The sequence below is a fragment of the Centroberyx affinis genome, unplaced genomic scaffold (assembly GCF_046629955.1).
Source record: "Centroberyx affinis isolate AG114_WGS23_722 - 3 ecotype Tasmania unplaced genomic scaffold, CSIRO-AGI_Caff_v1 ptg000678l_1, whole genome shotgun sequence".
NCBI classification, from domain to species: Eukaryota; Metazoa; Chordata; class Actinopteri; order Beryciformes; family Berycidae; genus Centroberyx; species Centroberyx affinis.
The window spans coordinates 226,453-246,749 of NW_027279299.1; the positions used below are offsets into that span (position 1 = coordinate 226,453).

General features: G+C 41.1%; 3 protein-coding genes across 4 annotated transcripts; all 3 read left to right on the forward strand.

Annotated features, from left to right (window-relative positions):
- Nucleotides 1-497: 497 nt before the first annotated feature.
- Nucleotides 498-6,724, forward strand: LOC139643952 (15-hydroxyprostaglandin dehydrogenase [NAD(+)]-like). The gene is made up of 7 exons (XM_071519276.1): nucleotides 498-590; nucleotides 2,525-2,648; nucleotides 3,876-3,982; nucleotides 4,155-4,251; nucleotides 4,975-5,051; nucleotides 6,283-6,440; nucleotides 6,610-6,724. Exons 1-7 carry the CDS (start codon nucleotides 498-500, stop codon nucleotides 6,722-6,724), a joined length of 771 nt encoding a protein of 256 aa, XP_071375377.1.
- Nucleotides 6,725-7,724: 1,000 nt separating this feature from the next.
- On the forward strand, nucleotides 7,725-11,576 carry ift52 (intraflagellar transport 52 homolog (Chlamydomonas)). Of its 2 annotated transcripts, XM_071519275.1 has the most exons (14): nucleotides 7,725-7,765; nucleotides 8,248-8,437; nucleotides 8,572-8,659; nucleotides 8,933-9,062; nucleotides 9,168-9,243; nucleotides 9,358-9,429; nucleotides 9,521-9,647; nucleotides 9,744-9,827; nucleotides 9,980-10,048; nucleotides 10,137-10,291; nucleotides 10,390-10,477; nucleotides 10,756-10,864; nucleotides 10,954-11,099; nucleotides 11,192-11,576. In XM_071519275.1, the coding sequence occupies exons 2-14, from the start codon at nucleotides 8,319-8,321 to the stop codon at nucleotides 11,231-11,233; spliced, it is 1,305 nt and encodes a 434-aa protein (XP_071375376.1). In that variant the 5' UTR covers nucleotides 7,725-7,765; nucleotides 8,248-8,318; the 3' UTR covers nucleotides 11,234-11,576. The 2 variants fall into 2 exon arrangements, 1 of the variants encoding a protein (XP_071375376.1); XR_011695113.1 differs by lacking the exon at nucleotides 10,756-10,864.
- Nucleotides 11,577-13,735: 2,159 nt separating this feature from the next.
- Nucleotides 13,736-20,121, forward strand: mybl2b (v-myb avian myeloblastosis viral oncogene homolog-like 2b). The gene is made up of 15 exons (XM_071519274.1): nucleotides 13,736-13,945; nucleotides 14,421-14,517; nucleotides 14,635-14,706; nucleotides 14,810-14,902; nucleotides 15,049-15,269; nucleotides 15,431-15,563; nucleotides 15,670-15,729; nucleotides 15,911-16,120; nucleotides 16,850-17,122; nucleotides 17,209-17,351; nucleotides 17,436-17,535; nucleotides 17,635-17,745; nucleotides 18,539-18,655; nucleotides 18,750-18,884; nucleotides 18,997-20,121. The coding sequence occupies exons 1-15, from the start codon at nucleotides 13,926-13,928 to the stop codon at nucleotides 19,123-19,125; spliced, it is 1,914 nt and encodes a 637-aa protein (XP_071375375.1). The 5' UTR covers nucleotides 13,736-13,925; the 3' UTR covers nucleotides 19,126-20,121.
- Nucleotides 20,122-20,297: the final 176 nt, after the last annotated feature.

Sequence of the window (20,297 nt, forward strand, 5' to 3'; positions counted from 1 at the left end):
TCTATGGTATGATTGCATCAAATTAATTGTGGAAATATTGTGTGGCCCCACCAAAATTGTAATGCCAAAATCACCACTGGTAAATGGAAAGGTGTAGAAATGCATGCTAATACAAATTCACAATTTGATGCACGTTTTGGGATAAATTGTTTTTATCTGTTTGCTTTTTGAAACCCATCTTCCTCCAAATTGAACTGAAGTTTTGAAGCAATCTTTGTTAGTTATTTCTGTTGTCTTATTTGAATAAAAAGGAAACACATTTTAAGTATTGGCATCACCTTTTTCTTTATTTTAATATCACTCTTGGGAAAAAAAAATTGGTTGTCAATTGTTCTTCTCCCAGTTATTGCAAATCAATTTAACCACATTAAATCTTCAGTTCAATGTCCAAGTGTAACTCCAGTTCAAAGTCCAAGTGGAAAACAAGTTCCCTCCTGGCCCTCAGTTGACTTTTTCTTACTTTGCTGTCCACTCACTCATCTTTTTGTCTTGTTGAAATGGCATTAGTTGGTAAAATCGCAGTAGTGACTGGAGCAGCCGAGGGTTTAGGAAGAGGCATCTCCGAGATACTTCTGCAAAACGGTGCCAAGGTAAAGTTCTGCCTCAATATTGTTGCTAAATAACATTTAGGCATAGCCCACTTTTTGTGCGATGCTGGGGAAAAACACAAAGCTTTTCCCTTTTTTATTCTGGACTTGTTGATGTGAATGTGTGTGACAGAATAGTGTGCACTGAGGTTTTGTATGCCTGCTGTTTCTCTGTTTGCAACTTGAGCTGCACTGAAACAAAAATGGCATAAGACATGCAGGTATGGAAGTGTGCAGTTAACCATATTGAAATGTTAATGCAAATTGGAAAATGAAAATACAATCTCACAATAGCATTTTCATTTTCCACTTGCATTATTTAGGTAAAAATTGTGATTTAAGCGCAATAATCCACTTTGGATTTTCACATAGGCTACTAATATGCACATTTGCTGACAATGTTAAATGTAAAGAGCCATTATAGATTTCATTTTCAAAGACATGAGCTGCTTTATGGTTAACACTACTCAAATGTTAGTGTGAAAAAAGTGCAATGAATAAAAAAGTGATTTTGCTTTATGCATTTGAGCTGACACCACAGAAAATGAAAGATAGTGCATTTTTCCTTTTTGCTTTTAGTTTGTCAATACTGCTCTTGCAACTTATCACCATTTAATACTTTACTGACGTTTCGGTCTAACTAGACCTTCTTCAAAGTAAACAGGCAGGCCTATCATATCATATTATATCATATCATATCATATCATATCATATACAATACTCCACCGCTTTCTCAGCTCGTGTGGGACAGTGATTGGATGATTGAATTAGCCTCCTCCTTGGATCATCCAACACAGGTGTCACTAGTTGACATCTACGTTACATATACGAATAAAGAAAGTATTTACAAAAAGTGTTTTCAACAAGGATGTAATTCAACAACAACTTTTTGAGTTTTTTGGTGTTACTGTGTTACAACGTTGTTAATGTTGTTAATGTGTTACACAGTAACACCAAACAATTCTGATAGTTTTCTTGGGGAGAAAATAACTAACGGGAGAAGTATTGTGATACTGCAGCCTATGATTGAACGATTTTAGAACTCTAATAGAGATCCCCATTAATCAATTTCATCATGGCTTTACAACCATCATCTTGAGAGTACAGACATCATTGCTTTAGTTTAATGAAGATTAATCAAACTATCTTTCATCAACATTCCACTCTGTCAATTTATGTGGGTTAAACCACTTAACTTCACATATCTACCACGTTTTACGAAGATTGAACAAAGTGCCATGGAGTTCTGGGCAATTATGTAGTTGGCCATGATTTTTTGCAAATTCATTTGTTAATAGCAGCCAAATGGTTCATGTGATTGGGCTGGTTTATAGTAGTTTTGTGTATCTCAGTCCGCTGAAACTGTCTGGTGATTTTGGCGCAAACAGGACAAAAATGGGGAGAGCCTAATGGAAAAAATTGCGTCGCATAAAGTACAAAATGGCAGACAATCAAAATGGGACCGATCTTTAGAGTTCCAAAAACAGCAGAAAATATCCATAACATGACTCTGTTCAGCTCTTGCAGCATAATCCAAGTCTCCTGAAGCCAATGATTGCACAGTGAGTGGAAAGGACCGATATATATTTAGAGCAAATCTTCACTACAGCCAGTTGATTTCGCGCAGTCGTGAATCTCCTCCACTTCCTTGTTTACACCCCTAGTCACACAAACTGAAAAACTCTAAAAATCGTGGTTTATCGTGGTATAGTTTGGTTATATATGGTCAGCCAATCAAAACAGTTGTGTTGTTGTAATTCCTCGCTCTGCCACAAGAAAACTGCTCTCGACAGCGATCGCGCATTTGGGCTTTAACATTTGAATATGTTAACTGCACACTTCCATATACAGCTCCTATCTGTGTTACTTTTTCTCTGGAAACTCTGAAGCTTGTTCATCAACACCTCTCCATTTTACTAACTTGACCTTCACATCAGGTCGCCCTCCTGGACATGAATGAAACCGAGGGAAAGCGTTCAAAGGAGGCCTTTGACAAACAGTATGGACCAGACAAAACTCTGTTCCTGAACTGTAATGTTGAGTCAGAGCAGCAATTCAAAGGTAAAATCACCTATCACATACACACACACACACACAGGCACACACAGAGACACACACACACAAGTGGAAGAGGGTAAAGAAACAGTTGGAGTCTCATTTACTTCCATAAAGTCTTTAAACAGAGAATACTCACATGTACACACACATACAAACCTTCTCCTTCATGTGATTGCATACAGTATATATACTGAACAAAAATATAAACGCAACACTTTTGTTTTTGCTTCCATTTTTCATGAGTTGAAATAAAAGATCTAAGACTTTTTCTATGCACACAAAAGGCTTATTTCTCTCAAATTTTGTTCACAAATTTGTTTAAATCCGTGTTAGTGAGCACCTCTCCTTTGCCAAGATAATCCATCCACCTGACAGGTGTGGCATATCAAGATGCTGATTAAACAGCATGGTTATTGCACAGGTGTGCCTTGGGCTGGTCACAATAAAAGGCCACTCTAAAATGTGCAGTTTTATCACACAACACAATGTCCAGGTGGCTGGTCTCAGATGATCTCGCAGGTGAAGAAGCTGGATGTGGAGGTCCTGGGCTGGCGTGGTTACACGTGGCCTGCGGTTGTGAGGCCGGTTGGATGTACTGCCAAATTCTCAGAAACGACATTAGAGACGGCTTATGGTAGTGAAATGAACATTCAATTCACGGGCAACAGCTCTGGTGGACATTCCTGCAGTCAGCATGCCAATTGCACGCTCCCTCAAAACTTGCGACATCTGTGACATTGTGTTGTGTGATAAAACTGCACATTTTAGAGTGGCCTTTTATTGTGACCAGCCCAAGGCACACCTGTGCAATAATCATGCTGTTTAATCAGCATCTTGATATGCCACACCTGTCAGGTGGATGGATTATCTTGGCAAAGGAGAAGTGCTCACTAACACGGATTTAAACAAATTTGTGAACAAAATTTAAGAGAAATAAGCCTTTTGTGTGCATAGAAAAAGTCTTAGATTTTTTATTTCAACTAATGAAAAATGGGAGCAAAAACAAAAGTGTTGCGTTTATATTTTTGTTCAGTGTACATATAAAATCTATATATATGTATATATAGATTTTATATTCATACATTTCAAAAAGTTGACAACTCCATGTCAGTCAAAAATAGAGCTGTCAAATTATTTCGAAGACCTCAACTTAGATATGAAACAAAAAGTGAATCACATTGTGTTATTTTCTACTCGCTTGCTTACTTGCAAATTCTCTAATTCAAACAGCTGCCTTTGAGAAAACTGTACAAACCTTTGGACGGCCAGACATCATGTGCAACAACGCCGGCATCTTGAATGAGGCTGACTGGGACAAAGCTGTCTCCGTGAACCTTGTAAGACTTAGGCAGACATCTGTTTTTTTTCTTTTTTTTCGGTTGTGATTATGTGATGTTCACTAAATCACAGCTGTAACCTTTGTGATTCACTGTTGCTTCTTGCGTTCTTGACTTCTGCCGTGGTTACCGCTGTAAAATCGACCTGAAACTAAACCTTACTGTGGTGTAGATGGGTGTTGTGAGAGGATCCTACCTGGCTCTGGAACACATGAGCAAGCTGACTGGAGGTCAGGGAGGAGTCATCATCAACATGGCATCCATAGCAGGTAGGTGTAGCCCACAGTACACTTGGACAGGTGCATTGTTTGTTCATCTCAACAAGAGTAGTACTGCTCCTTTAAAATCTACAGTTAGTTGAAGGATTAATTGCTGACAGATGATTTTTATTGTTTTTGGTTAGCATTTTGTTTGAATTTTACGTATTGTTATATGGACAATAATGTATTAGATATTGTTTGAGCTCCAGTTGTAGAGGATCTACAATTACGTTTTTGAAAGATAAAGAGATGGATAGATGGGATAAGATGAGATAAAATGTATTGATCTAAAAGTGGAACTTCAGTCATTGCAGCAACAAAGAATATAAATATCTAAATATAAATAAAATTCCACTAAATAAAACATGTCTAAGATTAAAGATAGCTCTCATTGGGTAGAGAGAATTCTCACCAGACTTCACTGAGATTTTGGTATTGGAAATTTCCAAATATTGAAGTCTTGCACCAAGAGCTTTGTGTAATTCCCAGATAGTCAACATTACAAGGAACCAGTAGTATGGTGTGCAAGGGACAGATGTGATAAATACACGTGTGTCTAGAAGGATCATGTTCCATAGAGAAACGCTTCGTAAAATAAACAAGAGCCAGGGAGAAAAGGTAGAATGGGTCATTTGTGGGTTCCTGTTTGTCTGGATATTGGCAGCTCAGTATTTTGAAGCATGATGTTGACTGATGATGATATGAGCCATACTATGTACCTGTTTCTTACAGGTCTGGAGCCTGTTATGTGCACTCCTGTCTACACAGCCACCAAGCACGGAGTGGTCGGCTTCACTCGAGCCATGGCGGTAAGCCAGCTGTTTTTACGATTGAGTCCGAGGAGCTGAAGAAAACGTGGATTTTGTATAGCAAATGATTGTGATGATTTTCAGGTCTTGAAAAGGTCTGAATTTGTTGTATATGCTAGAATTCTTTCTTCTTTTTCTCTGCTAAAAATGTCTGCAACTCAGAACATCCTACAACATTGGCATTGGAGCCATCCATGTCTGCTGTCTTGACTTTCTGCCATGCTGTACTTTATGTGAAGCAGTGTTTTCCAATAGTCTCTCTCCATTTTTGTCCTGTTTGTACCAAAATCTGTTTCAATCGACAGTTTCAAGGGACTGAGATACACAAAGCTACTACAAACCAGCACAATTGCATGAAAGGTTTGGCCGCTATCAACAAATTTTTTTAAAAACTACATAATTGGCCAGAACTCCATGGCACATTGTTGGGTACTTTTTCATTTAAAGATGTTAAAATCATATTGCTGAATGTGCTGAACCAAATGTCACAAATGCCAACTACATTTTATCTTGTGCTGTTTCTGCAGCTTGCTCTTTGCACTTGAATCCCTACAATCATAGTTTGCAGCTATATTATCCATTTGAATCTGCCAAAGTCCTTTGTCAAGTCAACTGACATTCTTTCCAGCCCTGCTTTGTGACTCACACATGGGTTTCACCTGCTCTTTGTGTAAAAATGTATTCTGTGAAATTTTTTTTCTTCTCTTTTTCAAGGTGTGCTTGGACCCCAGCAATTGCCACTTTCGGCTATATTTTGCAAGCAAGATCAGTAGTAATTTTTTTTTTTTTTTTTTTTTCATTATCCCTAATATAGGAAACTTGGTTAACTGGGCTCCATAATACGAAGAGAGAAAATTTGAAAGACAAAAGTATAAAAAATGGATCATAAAACAAAACGTGTCTTAAAAAGTTCAACTTCCTCCTTTGACACGATCCTTGTGCATAATTCATGTCGGCCTCGATTGACTGTGATTCATTCTCCTAGCCGAGTCCACAGTGCAACACTCGCCTGGTGTTCCTCCTTCACAGCAAGACTACTGAAACCTAAAATGTGGGTGTGTGTCGGCTGTACGGAGGGCCAGGCGCCAAGAGGAGTGACTCACTACAGTCCAGGAGGGAGACATGCTTTATGCACATGGCCCGCTCATGGATATGATGGACTGTTTCGGATAGGCTCGCTAAGATTCTAGTGTAACGCTACCTAAATGTGTGTGTCTGTGTGTTTTACTAGGCTGCCTCTGATGTATCGGGCTATGGCGTACGGTTCAACGTGCTTTGCCCTGCTTTCGTCAAAACTAAAATCAGCATGCATGCACGAGAGACATCGGGACAGTTTGCCCACCTGGTGAAAGAAGCCAGCATCTATTTTCAGAAGTTTGGGATGTTAGAGTGAGTCTTCGCTCATAAGCCAAATAATCAATCATTTTATCTTGTACTGACACAAAACTTGATCCTTTGCAGTTCTCCGAGACATTTATTCACCAAAAGTAGACAGCGCTTCGACCCGTCTGTTTGTACGCTACCATGTGCTTGAAATCATTCTACCTTTTCGTTCCAGGGTGTCTGAGGTGGCCGAGAGATTCCTCCAGCTGGCGACAGATGAGACCAAGAATGGTGAAGCCCTTGTGATACAGAGCAAAGGATCAGATTACGTCGCGTTTCCTACACTGTAACTGTAGCTCTTGGCAGTGACAAAACACAACACCAAACACAAATACCAACGCTCAGCAGGCAAGAAACTGCAGCTAAAATATGAGCTCTAAGATTTATGAGTAGGCTACATGCACATTGTACAGCAGTGGAACCTTAAGTTTTTATCCATTTTCAACTGATGGTAAAGCACAAGAAAAATGTCCTGATTTGTTCGATTTATGTGGGTCCATTTCAGATCAATAAAGTTTCACACCAAACTTTCAAATGCTTTCTAATTTGTTATGATAGCAGCCTTATCCTGTAATTCCCTTGTTCTTTGTCACTTAATGAAATACCAAGCTCAAACTGGAATACCCTGGAGACAGAATAAATGAGTAAATATCAAATACCCAAAGTAAGGCATCACTTTTAGTCGCAGATCCCTGACAAACGTATACAGTAGTGAAATGAATTAAATGTCAAATATTGTCACCTTAAACTACTAACCCTAAACCAACATAACACAGACACTCACTGTGGCTAATAAACAAAAGCGGAACTGCCAGTGCAAAAGAAAAAGAGGCACATCTGCATCGCTCCTCAGTCCCTTCTCATCTTGGAGTGTTTTTCATCTTGGAAATGCAACATTAATACAGGGGAAGACTATATTTTTCAATCCAAAATTCTGTTAAAAATATGAATATATGCATGGGGAAGGACAGGAGAGATGCTGTCAAATTGGCAACACTGATTCTATAAGGCATATAGTGGTTCATGTCATGTTACATTGCAAATTGTGTTATAAAGGGAAGGAGAGACTCTTTTCAAAGAATTGTCAGACCTAGGAGTTTCTTCTTTTTCTTATAATGCTTTGTTTAGCCGAGCCAAGAATCATCAATTAATTGAAATAAAAATAGTTAATTTCTATCATGCGCCTGGCTTATATCAATGAATATTATCTGAAATGACTTTTGTGACTCTGACCGCCGGGGGGCAGTAATATGCCTTGAAACATCTAACCTGCAGAAATGTCTAGACGAAGAAGAATTAGAAGAAGAATCAGTTCTTGGAGAGCTTGTGAGGTAATTTGGTTAACGCTAGCTCGCTAATACAGTATATTTATATATTTATTGTCGGAAGTAAATATTATAGCCATTCACCCTAGCTCCCTTTTTTTGACAAATGAAGAAAACAGAAACATTAATTGTAACCAGCACATGGAATGCTAGCGTTATCTAATGAAGCCTAGGTGCTACGCAGCTAGCTTTTTAGCCTGGACGTTGCCAGGTAACCTGTTGGCGTACTGACGCCTACACTAAGCTAGACTCCTTCATGATTGCTCGAAAGAAGATCCTAACTACTTAAAATAACGCTAGTTAGTTAATGTTACAGGGCAGCACAAGCTCTTGACAGTAACATTAATTCTTATAAATCCATAGCTAAAACAATAATGTTAGCAAAATTAGCGAGATTACCTAGCTAACATCCTAGTTAAAACCTAAGGACAGTTGTATTACCAGCTGATGAAATAGGATCTAAGTTGGAGCTATGATCTGTTTTCTAGGTCTGTGGATGTAACGTTAACTGTAAGTTTGCACGCCTTGAACCACTTGAGTGGGAAAACTTCGATGAAGAATGGACAAGGAGCAGCGCAACACTGTTGTCTTCAATGCTTCAAAAAGAGAGCTGTTCACTGCTAACAGTGGATACAAGTCCCTGCAGAAGAGGCTAAGGGCTCAATGGAAGATCCAGAGGTAATTTATTTGCTGTATAACGCTTACATATTTATCTCTGTTGCCCGAGACTGTCTACTGGACCTGAACAAACCGTATTATCGAGTTAGCTTACTCCTTTGCAGTAACGTTAACAAAAGAAATGTCTCCCCTAGTATTAAAGAAGAGCTGTCGTTGGAGAAGCTGAAGGGTGTCAAGTTGTGGATAACTGCTGGCCCAAGGGAGAAGTTCACCGCATCAGAGGTGATGTATCTGGAGGGAAAGGAAGCTTTTAAATCACTGAATAGAAAAAAAAATGGCCAGACGTGTTTCTCTATTAGTTTAAAATGTTTTCAAATTTTAATTTCCATACAACAGATAGTTTCTTGGCCACGGAGATAGTATTGTTGACAAGCCCACCAGCCTGCAGCCAAAAATGTACCTGCACTTTACCCATGGCTGCTTTTAATTTCTCATCCATGGACTCAAGCGGGGTTGTCAAACAACCACATAATGTTGCGTCCCATTATATTTTAGCTGGAGGTGTTGAAGCAGTACCTAGATGGAGGGGGAGATGTCCTTGTCATGCTTGGCGAAGGAGGAGAAATGAAATATGACACCAATATCAACTTTCTCCTGGAGGAGTTTGGAATAATGGTCAACAATGGTACACATGAAATCACCTCAGATAGCACCTAACATCATCTAAAAGGTGTTATGGTTGAATGATGCAGCAGTGTGTGTTTTTCTTCTCTCTCCATCAATACTGCAGATGCGGTTGTGAGGAACGTTTACTATAAGTACTTCCATCCGAAAGAGGCACTTGTGTCCAATGGTGTGTTGAACAGGTTAGTTGTTAAGGTATACATTTCCCCCCGCCCCCCCCTCTCATATATACAGTTTACAGAGGCATAATTATTTAAAACTCTTTAACAAGCTCTTTGTTCACCTTTCTTGTTTAGAGAGATCAGTCGAGCTGCTGGCAAAGTGGTCACAGGAATCATCGAAGAAGAAAACACAGGAAATAATGCACAGTAAATCCTCTGCTTTTACATTCTTACCTTCTGCATTAAGTACAGTGTTTAGTGTTGTGTTATAGGTGCTGTTTCTTGTGTATTTGTTTAGGGCTCTGACATTCGTGTACCCGTACGGTGCCACCCTGAGTGTGATGAAGCCCGCTGCGGCTGTTCTTTCCACCGGCTCAGTCTGCTTCCCCCTCAACAGGCCTGTCCTGGCCTTCTACCAGGTCAAGGTCAGAAGCGGGATTTCGTTTCCATCCATCATATCCAAACCATACTATACTTGTCAGGTGATGTTGAAAGATGTGTCTCGTGTCTTTATAATGAAGGAGGGTGGCAAGCTGGCAGTGCTGGGTTCCTGTCACATGTTCAGCGACCAGTACTTAGACAAAGAGGAGAACAGCAAAATAATGGTGAGTACAGCTGACATATTAAGAGTCTCTTCACATTTTTGTCCATTACCTCACATTAAAAAGGATAAAAAAAAATATATTCTGCCATCTTGTGGAATCTGTTGAGCAATGCTTCTTGCGGCCTGATAGTCTGTCACGCTTTCTCATTTCAGGATGTCGTGTTCCAGTGGCTCATGACTGATAATATTCAACTGAATCAGATCGATGCAGAGGACCCAGAGGTGAGGAGACATATTTCAGGTGTAGGAACCTTTTTAATATTGCAGTTTTAAATCGGATAACAAATCTATGTGTCCTTGTATCCCGTAGATCACAGATTACACCATGCTACCAGACACAGGGTGCTTGTCAGAACGACTTCGAGTGTGCTTGCAAGAGGGTGACGAAAACCCCAAGGATTTCACCTCGCTCTTCGATATGTCTCTATTCAAACTGTCAACCAATACTTTACCCCAAGTCATCAGGTGAGCATGCAAGATACACCTGAGAACATCACATCTGACTATTACTGCTATCATTTTTGGTAGCTAATGGCAAATGTTTTTTTTTTTACCCCCTGCAGTTCTTATAAGCAGCTGAATGTCAAACATGAGCCACTCCAGCTGATCACACCGCAGTTTGAGACTCCTCTACCTCAGCTGCAAGCCGCTGTAAGTGGTCCCACCTCAATTTTTAAATATTCATAGAATGCAGTCCCAAAAATAAGTCATATGTAACACTCAAGTGCTTGGCTTGTATGTATAGTGTAAGGGAACAAGTATACTTTAAGATCCATAAGTTTGAAGGCTGAGTTCTGTGACTTTGGCCCTTTATATAATTTGTCTCTGCTACATACCTGTAGCACTTGGACATGCAGAGAATATTGCCTCCAAATCCGCCAAATTTATCCTTTAATAAATGTTAGTGGATGTGTTCCTGTCTGTTGTAGGTCTTTCCACCTGCCTTCAGAGATTTGCCTCCACCCATGCTCGACCTGTTTGATCTAGATGAAACGTTCTCCTCTGAGAAAGTGCGCTTAGCACAGCTCGCCAACAAATGCAAGTTACTTTGATTATGTTCTAATCTGTCATTGGGAAAAACTTGCACATCAGAATTTTTGTTCTGAAGTTATTAGTTTCCTCCCCAGGTACAGATGATGATCTTGAGTTCTATGTGCGGAAATGCGGTGAAATTTTGGGGGTGACTCCCAAGTTGGATAAAGATCAGAGGGATGCCAAACACATCTTGGAGCACGTTTTCTTCCAGGTAGTCGAGTTCAAGAAGCTCAATCAGGTGAGCCACCCCCCCACAACACACACGCAGATCAATTAGTTTTTTTTATTGTGTGAAAGGCTTTGACTAAAATTACTGTTCCTTCCTTGCAGGAGCATGATATCGACACAGAGGCCCAATTTAACCCATTCTGAGTAGATTCACTAAAAATGGTAAAGTGTTAATCTTTTCAATATGGAGGATTTTCAACTCCACAATCTGCTTTTTCATACATCCTGACCTGGTAACTAAGGCTGACCTGTTTGAGAAGCAAATATTTAATACAAAAGCTGTAGAAAAGAGGGAGAAAAAAAAACCCCAAACCCTCTTTCCAGATAGCTGTGGCAGTATCCGTGGGTGCTGTACAGGTTTGGAAAACAATGTATATAATGTAATTTTGTGCTGAAATGTACACTATAAATACCCTTACCTTTTATACCTTCCCATTGTATTTTGTTATGGAGAAAATTGTAACACTACTGTAAAATACACTTTTCGAAATAAAGTCGTTTGAAATACAAAAACTTTATTTAAATATCCAAGTCTTTAAACATTTTGTACAATGCATCCACAGCACTTTACACACATCCTCTTGTATGCATCATGTAAAAGAAAGAATAAAGTCAGCTTGGAATAGGCCTACAACAAATTGAGGGTTCAGACTTTTCAGGGAAATAGAACCATCACTAAACCAGTAAATTTACCTAACTAACTAACTGGTAACTAACTAACTAGTAACTTGGTTCTAATCCAGCACTGGGGGTGGGGGGGTGGAAATCCATCTCCAAGATCCACTCTGGGCCACCAGATTTGAACCAAGTGTATGGCTGTAGAATCCCCAGTTTCTTGCTTCACAGCTTCTGAATTGCCTCCATGTTGTTTAAATGTTTGTAAGGGGAGGCTGCTGATCATATCAGGGAGGCAATGTCAGATAGCGAACCTCACGCAGACTCGGGTTTGGGGCTCCAGGTCGACTCCAGACTGCTGGACTCCATGCCCGGCCTGGGGCTGTTGCTCTCCGATTTAATCAGAGAGACGTCCCACGAGATTTGCGAGGCCGCGAGATCGACGTCCGACCGGTCCAAAGCACCCGCCAGTTTGTGCTTCTGGAGGAACTTGCAGGGAGTGGAGGACTTTCCCTGCAGAGACAGTGGCACGGCGAGGTGAGGAGTGTGGCTGTCCCGACGGGTGAAGGAGGTCACGGCAGAGGGAGAGGCCGAGTCCGGCGACAGGTAGAGGGAGGGCAGGACGGGCGGCTGGGCCTCGCATCCCTCGTTCGACGTGGACAGCTGCTCCAGTGACAAAGCTGACAGCAGACTCTGCTCCCCGAAGAACTTCCTGTCCAGCTCGGATGGAGACATACACTCAAAGCTTTTCACACCTAGAAACAAAACAAAACAGGTGGCAACAGGAATCACATCTGATCAGATTTGGGTGATTCAAATCAAAGTACCGTCTTAATAAAAACTTTTCGTACCTGTAATAACAAAACCTCTCTCCATTGTTTCTTTGGGCTAATGAGTGCCAATTGAAATCAGGTGGGTTTTAAACTATTGGAGCTGCTTGTTAATTGGCCCAGCTGGAGGCTCGAGCTGTATCTGATACAAGTTCAGCTGGTTAAACAGACAGACTGTGCAGAATGGTGCTGTCATGAAATATTTAATAATTTACAATTTCGTTCTACTGTAAAAAGAGAAAAAGACCAGAGGGTTTACATTACAAATACTGCCTACACAGAGGATAATTATACAGACAATAAATTAAAATCAGAAAAGTAATGCAGACGTGGCTACAAAGGGAACGAACTGCAACAGACAGTTATTCTGTACATTTGTTCTGTTTTGATCTTGAACTTGAATGAAAATAAATAGGCTACTTTACCATGGGCCTATTGACGAATTGGGCAGAAGTGAGTGAAGTAAAAGAGAATGTCAAAATGTGAGATATCAATATTTGTAACCATTTTGTCATTCACAATTAGTAGCCTGTTTGCATATCCGTCCAGAAGTTCACTGTAAATACATAGGTGTTGTGTTCTGTAGTTTATAGTTCCATTGTAGAGAAGGATTTTGAAAGGTTTATCCTATTGAACTCAACAGTGGAAATTGAAAATAAAAATTAAAAAAACAATGCGTCGACTCCATAATAATGTTTAATGTGTTAATGAAAAACGACACAAGGCATTTTTGGTATCAGCGACTAAACAACGACAGCGACTAAACAACATTCTTTTCCCTGTTGCTTTGTCGCTATATAACAAGTATCCTAGTTATAACTAGCTGCGTCAAGCCAGCTAGAGAGAGCTAAAACAACACCAGAAGTAAGGCAATTTTGCATACAAAATAAAAGTGAATTGGGTGTACATAATGTCAGTATGGAGTGATGCTGTTGAATAGATGTCCTTTGCAAAATGTCCTTGCTACAGTATATATTAAAAGCCATATTTCAGTTGCAGAAGTATACCTAAGGCTATAGAATATAATATAGCTCCTAGTGTTATAGATTTTATTTTGAAGATTGTCACCGGAAGTGTTTTACCTTGCTGTTGCTGGCTTCACGCTGGTTGAGCTACGCGCACGTCCAGGGCGCATTACGTCACTACCCGGTTTCTAGGAGAAAAGAAGCGCGCGAGATAGAAATCCAGGAGCGCGGACAACAAGTCGCTCCAGCTGTTCAGGCTGTAGCATTCAACAGTGCAGCACTGACTTTGTATCAGCAGCACAGATTAATTTATAAAGGCAATAAACAAGCTGGATACAACGGCATAATATCGGAATACACGCACATGACGTGCAGAAGCAGCAGTACAAATCACCGTCTGATTGTAAACAACCGATACATTGGGAAATGTCTTGGTGGCCGCGCGGGTAAGATGTTGATCTTTGCTATCTGAATCAAGTTTATTTATTGTCGTATAAACCAGCTTAAACAATTAACGTCACATTATTAAATGCATTCAGCTGTAATAACGCTAAATCAGACATTTTGCGACCTAATTTGGCGTTAGTTTTGAATATCGATTCTAACTTCTGCCGCCCTTTTCCATACAATCCCATTTAACAGTGTGCAGTGTTTGCTTTCTGGCGTTAGACATCCTTTCTGTCCACTCACAGGAATAAACTAAACCTGGCAAACACTGCACTAACCTTATAACTTTGCCAACCCTTAACCTACGAAATCGCCAAGTTAGGCCCCAAACCCTAGTTAGCCCTACAGATAAACTTGATAATCAAGCTAGCCTCGCCGCACCACAAGGGCGGGCCAGTCTGCATAGCCTAGCTAGTTTCTGATTTCCAAATCAGCTTTGTAAGTGTATCTTAATCACAGCTGTTTGTTTTTCAGGGAGGATGGAGAGGAAGCCATGTATCAGGACACCGACTCTGATGTGGCTGAGCAGAGAGACTGTGGAAAAGTGAAGGTGAAATGGACACAAGACGAGGTGATTGTCACAACATGTCCCAGTATTTTAGCATGTGGCCTGGACGGCTTCTCATACAGGTAAAGTAACCATGGCTCCCTGGCAACATAACCATGCTCATTTTTTTTATTTACACAGGATGACAACCTTAAGGCTCTGGTTCAAAAAGTGGGATCAAGTGATTGGAAATATATTGCCAGCTTTATACCAGTGAGTTTGATCTGCTTTTCTGCTATTGTCACTTTTATAATAAGCTTTAGAGACTTGTAAGGAGCATTGTCTGTAGCTTCTAACACTTGTTTTATTTGCTTAGAATCACACTGAACACCAGTGTCAGCACCGCTGGTTTAAGGTGTTGGATCCAGATTTGGTTAAAGGTCCTTGGACCAAAGAGGAGGATGAAAAGGTAAATGACTTGTTGGTTGTGAGAATACTCATTTTATTGCCAGCACCGCATCTTTCCATGAACAGTGTTGATAGACCTATGAGTTAGTGACGATGCTAGTGTCCATTTTCAGATGCATACTGACTGCCTCCCATTTCGCCTTTCAGGTCATAGAGCTTGTGAACCTCTATGGCAACAAACAGTGGGCCTTGGTAGCCAAGCATCTGAAGGGCAGACTGGGGAAGCAGTGCAGAGAGCGCTGGCACAACCACCTCAACCCCGACGTGAAGAAATCGTCCTGGACCGCTGAGGAGGACCTCGTCATCTACAAGGCCCACTGCGTGCTCGGAAACCGCTGGGCTGAGATCGCCAAGCTGCTCCCTGGAAGGTAACCTAATCCTCTTGTTTCCAAAGCTCTCTGTCAACACTGGGTTTAACTGGCTCAGAGGATGAATTTAAATTTTTATAGATTTTCATGTTATTAAAGTAAAGTCTCGCTTATTCCGTCTACTCCAAAGAGTTCATGTTATAACTTGTATTTATTCACAGGACAGATAATGCCGTGAAGAACCACTGGAATTCTACCATCAAACGCAAGTTAGAGATGGGCTTCTATGCTGGGGAGGTCTTTAAGCCAAATGAACTTGAAGAGATGTTGGCCCGCATTAATAAAGACATGCAGGTGGGCTACCATTCATTGATGTGCTCATCTACATGCATGGTGTGTTCATGGGTAAAGATGAATGGAGTATAAAACAGAAATTAAATCCTGTTGCCTGATTTCACAGATGCCCCATTGCTCTGATGCTACTGTGGACAAGGAGCCAGAGCAGAAAACAAATCCTTCAGTAAGAATCACTGTGACAAATATCACAATTTACTGACAGCATTGCTTTGGTTAATTTAATGAACATCAATAGTCTTGTTATATATAATAACAGTGTTTGCAGACAACACGTACTGTGTAGTAGTGGCCATGTTTGTGATTTTATTGTTCTTATAGTTGTCCACTTTTGCCTCTTCTTGCAGGAAGCGTCTACTTCAGCCGCTAGAAAAGTCGGCCCAAGCGAGGCCGGGCCCTCGAAGGCCTCCTCCTCCCCCCCCAAGGACGGGCTGTGCCCCAAGACGGAAGCAGACGCTTCAGGAGAAATGAACTCCACCAACTGGGTGGTGGACAGCTCTGGCTTCCTCTCCCCCACAGGCCCAGCCTTGAAGGAAGTGATGGACATGGTAGATGGGGTAAGAATATTGCGTGAATAAAGTTGAATTATTGATTAAAAAAGATTTATTATGCATTTCTTAGATCTCTTAGATTTTCTTTTGTCATTTTTATTATATTGATGTGTTACTGCAGTTAATATGCCATTCAAGACTGAGTGATTTTAGAACATTCATTTCTTCTTTGGGCTGGGCAATATATCGATATTATATCGATATCGTGATATGAGACTAGATATCGTCTTAGCTTTTGGATATCATAATATCGTGATATGGCATAAGTGTTGTCTTTTCCTGGTTTTAAAGGCTGCATTACAGTAAAGTGATGTCATTTTGAACTTACCAGACTGTTCTAGCTGTTCTATTATTTGCCTTTACCCACTTAGTCATTATATCCACATTACTGATAATTATTTATCAAAAATCTCATTATGTAAATATTTTGTGAAAGCACCAATAGACATCCCTACAATATTGTTGCAATATTGATATCGAGGTATTTGGTCAAAAATATTGTGATATTTGATTTTGTCCATATCGCCCAGCCCTACTTACAACTGAACATTTAGCCCACTTCTTAGAAAATACCGAGATATATATCGCGTATCGGTATTCAGCCTAAAAATACCGAGATATGATTTTTGGTCCATATCGCCCAGCCCTATTTCTTCTTTTGATGGAATTCTCTCTTTTCGAAATGAATCTCATCACCGTACTCACCCGTGCACCGTTTGCCTCCTCCGCCGCCAGGACCTCGATGGCTGGTGCAACCTGGCGGCCTTCGACCTGCCCGAGGAGAGCCAGAGCCCGGAGCGCCACCAGTTTCGCCTGGAGGGCAGCGCCTTGCAGGAGCTCAGCAAAGGCAGCAAGGGGGAGCTCATCCCCATCTCGCCCGGAGGGGTCACGCCGCCCTCCATACTGAACCGCCGGAGCCGCCGCCGCATCGCCCTGTCCCCCGACGCCAGTAACTCCATGACCCCCAAGAGCACGCCTGTCAAAATCCTGCCCTTCTCTCCGTCACAGGTAACCCCTCTTCAGTCCGTCTTGTGGTGTTTCTCAGCGGCGCCGTTCGCAACGCAGTCCGTTAAATTGCCGCGTGTCGTTTTCAGTTCCTCAACATGTGGACCAAACAGGACACTCATGACCTGGAGAACCCGTCCCTCACGTCCACGCCGGTGTGCAGCCAGAAAGCCATCGTCACCACGCCGCTGCAGCGCGACAAGACGCCCCTCACTCAGAAGGAAAACTCTGTGTACGTGACCTTAAGTGCAGATCTGACGGTTGACGTTCCCCCTGTTATAGAGTTTTGAGTGTTTACACTTTGTTTTCACGTTAGGTTCATTACACCCAACCACAAGTCGGAGCTCTATACTACTCCACGAACCCCAACGCCGTTCAAAAATGCCATGGAGAAGTACGGTGCTCTGCAGCCTCTGGTGAGTTCCCCTCTGAGAGTGTCAGCAATAATGACGTTTGAGTCGGTTCAGTTTCTGGATGTTTCAACGCCGCTGTTTTTCCTCCTGCACGCCTTAAAGCCTCAGACTCCGAACTTGGAAGAGGACATAAACGAGGTCATTCTCAGAGAGGCTGGGATTGAGCTGGTGGTAGTGGGTCCAAGTCCGCCCGAGCAACGCCGCAAAATGATGGTGAGTGTGGGACAGATTTTTCATACTTCACCCGTATTAACAGAATACACTTAACAATTGTACAAATGAGCTCTTTGATCAACTTGGCATAGTGCGATGAGGAGATTGATGGCCGCTTCACCTCTGTGTGTCCAGTATACATCGAGATCAGGATGCTTCATAGTAATGTTTTAGCACACGGTATCATTTTAGTGGATGGTACATGCTAGCTTTGTATCCTCTCAAAGCACAGTAGCGCACTAAATAATGAAGAGATGATGAACCTATCGTCAAACATTTTGTCACGTTTGTTCAAAGTTCTTGTAATCAAGTACTTGTTTGCAAAAAGGGTTTATCCTGGGAAAGTTGACTGCCTGCTTCACATTCACACAGCGACACAAATTCACACCTCGGAGCTGCCGGTTAGAGTCACAGTCTTCTACTGTTGGCCGCTGAGCAGCTCCACTGGAGCAGCTGGGTGTGAAGTGTCCTGCACAAAGGAACTTCACAGCTTTACCCACCCAGACCTTCCTAAGCTGCTACTGCCACCATCATTGAACAATGCACTGAAAGTTTCATTCAGTTTACATGTTTAGGCTATAATTTTCTTATGCCCCTCACCCCTTAGTGAAATCAGTGCTTTCAGTTGAGCACAGGGGATGGGAGTTAAACTATTGATGGTGGATTCATTGGCATTTCCATACCCTAATGACGGTCCGTGCGGAGCGAAACATTAGTAAATAAAATGATTGTACATTGCATGAGCAGTGTTTGGGAATTTCTTCATTCTTATGTCTTTTTTTAATGCTCCCAGCATCGACCTCCTATGAAGAAAGTGCGTAAATCCTTGGCCTTAGATGTCATGGACTGCCATGAGGTGGCTGCAGCCAAACACAAGTCCGCGAAGTCTGAACCCAAACACAGCATCAAGGTAAAAAAAAAAAGGTGTATAAATATGTTATTAACTTATCAATAGTTTTGACATGCATGCTAATTTTTTGGCTTTTCCTCCTTTTTGGTCACAGGAGGAAACTTCACTCTCAGTTTCTTTGGACTCGTCTTTGTTTTGCGTTAAGAGGGAGGAAAACATTTTGGATCAGGGCTTTCTTATGGGACCAAGTGATAGTGCCATACTCCCCAGCCCAGCGCCCCCAACTCCAGTAAGTTCCACCTTTTTAACCTAAACTGAATGGAATGCCTCAGCAATGTGAAGTTTTTCACATACCATATCTACTTTTTATATAATTCTAACAAGCTTTTTTCTCTGTTCAGATGTCTAAGGAGTGGGAGACGGTCGTATGTGGGCAAACTGAAGACCAGCTCATAATGACGGAGAAAGCGAGACGCTACCTACGCTCACTGAGAACCCATGCTCCTAACCGGGCTCTCATTTTGTCCTGAGACACCTCTCAACCATATGCCAACATGTTACACATACAGAACTTTGTTATTTTCTTCCTTTTTGCTGATGTACGTGGTGGTAGAGAAAAGAAATTGTTGTCATAGTTTTGAACAACCTTAGTCATTAGCCTGGCAATGGATACCATACAGCGTAGCCCTACAAATGACTTGAGTAGGGATAATTTGAGACAGAATGGTGCTTTTAAAATCGGTCAGTCTCAGTCAGAAGGCCTTGAGCAAGGCTTGAAAAACAAGATATGCATCACATTTCACTCTGTTCTTTTTTTGCACTTAAAACTATTTTGAAAAGAGCAGTGAATGTACAATGGTAAATCACAGCAGTATTTTACTTCCAGTGAATGACATTGTTTTACATCGCATAACGTATCTCTGTAATTTGATAGTATTTTTTTTAAAGTTGTGAAGAATCTAAACTCAGGTTGCATCATCTCATCCAAATTCCCAGTTGTATATCTTTTGAATTTGATTGTGGAGTGAAGTGGTGGGGGTTGATCAGTAATATAAAAAAAAATATTCACCATGAAAATGTTACGTCAACATCAAAATGTATGCGTGTATAAATAATAACAGTAAAGATGTGCAGAGGTATGTGGATAAAATTGACATGGGGCTTGTGCTGCGTTCAGGTGCTATTGGAAATATTGCAATTACAATTTGAGCGCACATCGGTGAGCCAAAAAACTGGGTAACAGAGAAAGTGGGTTTTCCATGATCCCTAAGTAGTTGAGTAGTTAGAGGGCAGAGAACATGAAAGTTGTGTCAACAATTGATGGCAAGGGGATGCATTTTATTACTATATGTTGTTTGGCTTTCTATGTAAATAGTATTGTAGGTTTTTTTGTTTTTTACTTTTACCATACAACAACGTTTTGCAAAGAAATTAATGAAAACATCGATTACATGCCTAATACACGTTTGTTCCTCTGAATTCTGCCTCTGCAGCACAAAATAACTGTACACTGCTTGATTTCTAAAATAAACCAGCAGCTATAAAAGAAAAACTATTTTTGTTGTAGAGTCCGTTTTGTTACCATTTTGGTCCAAAGCGCTTCAACGCGCGACAAGTCGGCTTTTGAAATGGGGAAGTAGAAGCTTACGAGGAGCACGTGAAGGCAGCATTGGTTATAACCTATGGACGTAAGTGATGAGAA

What these genes read in the sequence shown, in the direction of transcription:
- LOC139643952 (XM_071519276.1), top strand. Translation starts at nt 498, where the DNA reads ATGGCATTAGTTGGTAAAATCGCAGTAGTGACTGGAGCAGCCGAGGGT. An exon ending in TTCTGCAAAACGGTGCCAAG is followed by an intron (nt 591 to 2,524) that starts GTAAAGTTCTGC and finishes CCTTCACATCAG; the next exon opens with GTCGCCCTCCTGGACATGAA. An exon ending in CAACATGGCATCCATAGCAG is followed by an intron (nt 4,252 to 4,974) that starts GTAGGTGTAGCC and finishes TGTTTCTTACAG; the next exon opens with GTCTGGAGCCTGTTATGTGC.
- ift52 (XM_071519275.1), top strand. Translation starts at nt 8,319, where the DNA reads ATGGACAAGGAGCAGCGCAACACTGTTGTCTTCAATGCTTCAAAAAGA. An exon ending in AGGAGAACAGCAAAATAATG is followed by an intron (nt 9,828 to 9,979) that starts GTGAGTACAGCT and finishes TTCTCATTTCAG; the next exon opens with GATGTCGTGTTCCAGTGGCT. An exon ending in AGTTCAAGAAGCTCAATCAG is followed by an intron (nt 11,100 to 11,191) that starts GTGAGCCACCCC and finishes CCTTCCTTGCAG; the next exon opens with GAGCATGATATCGACACAGA.
- mybl2b (XM_071519274.1), top strand. Translation starts at nt 13,926, where the DNA reads ATGTCTTGGTGGCCGCGCGG. An exon ending in GCCAAGCTGCTCCCTGGAAG is followed by an intron (nt 15,270 to 15,430) that starts GTAACCTAATCC and finishes ATTTATTCACAG; the next exon opens with GACAGATAATGCCGTGAAGA. An exon ending in AGCAGAAAACAAATCCTTCA is followed by an intron (nt 15,730 to 15,910) that starts GTAAGAATCACT and finishes CTCTTCTTGCAG; the next exon opens with GAAGCGTCTACTTCAGCCGC.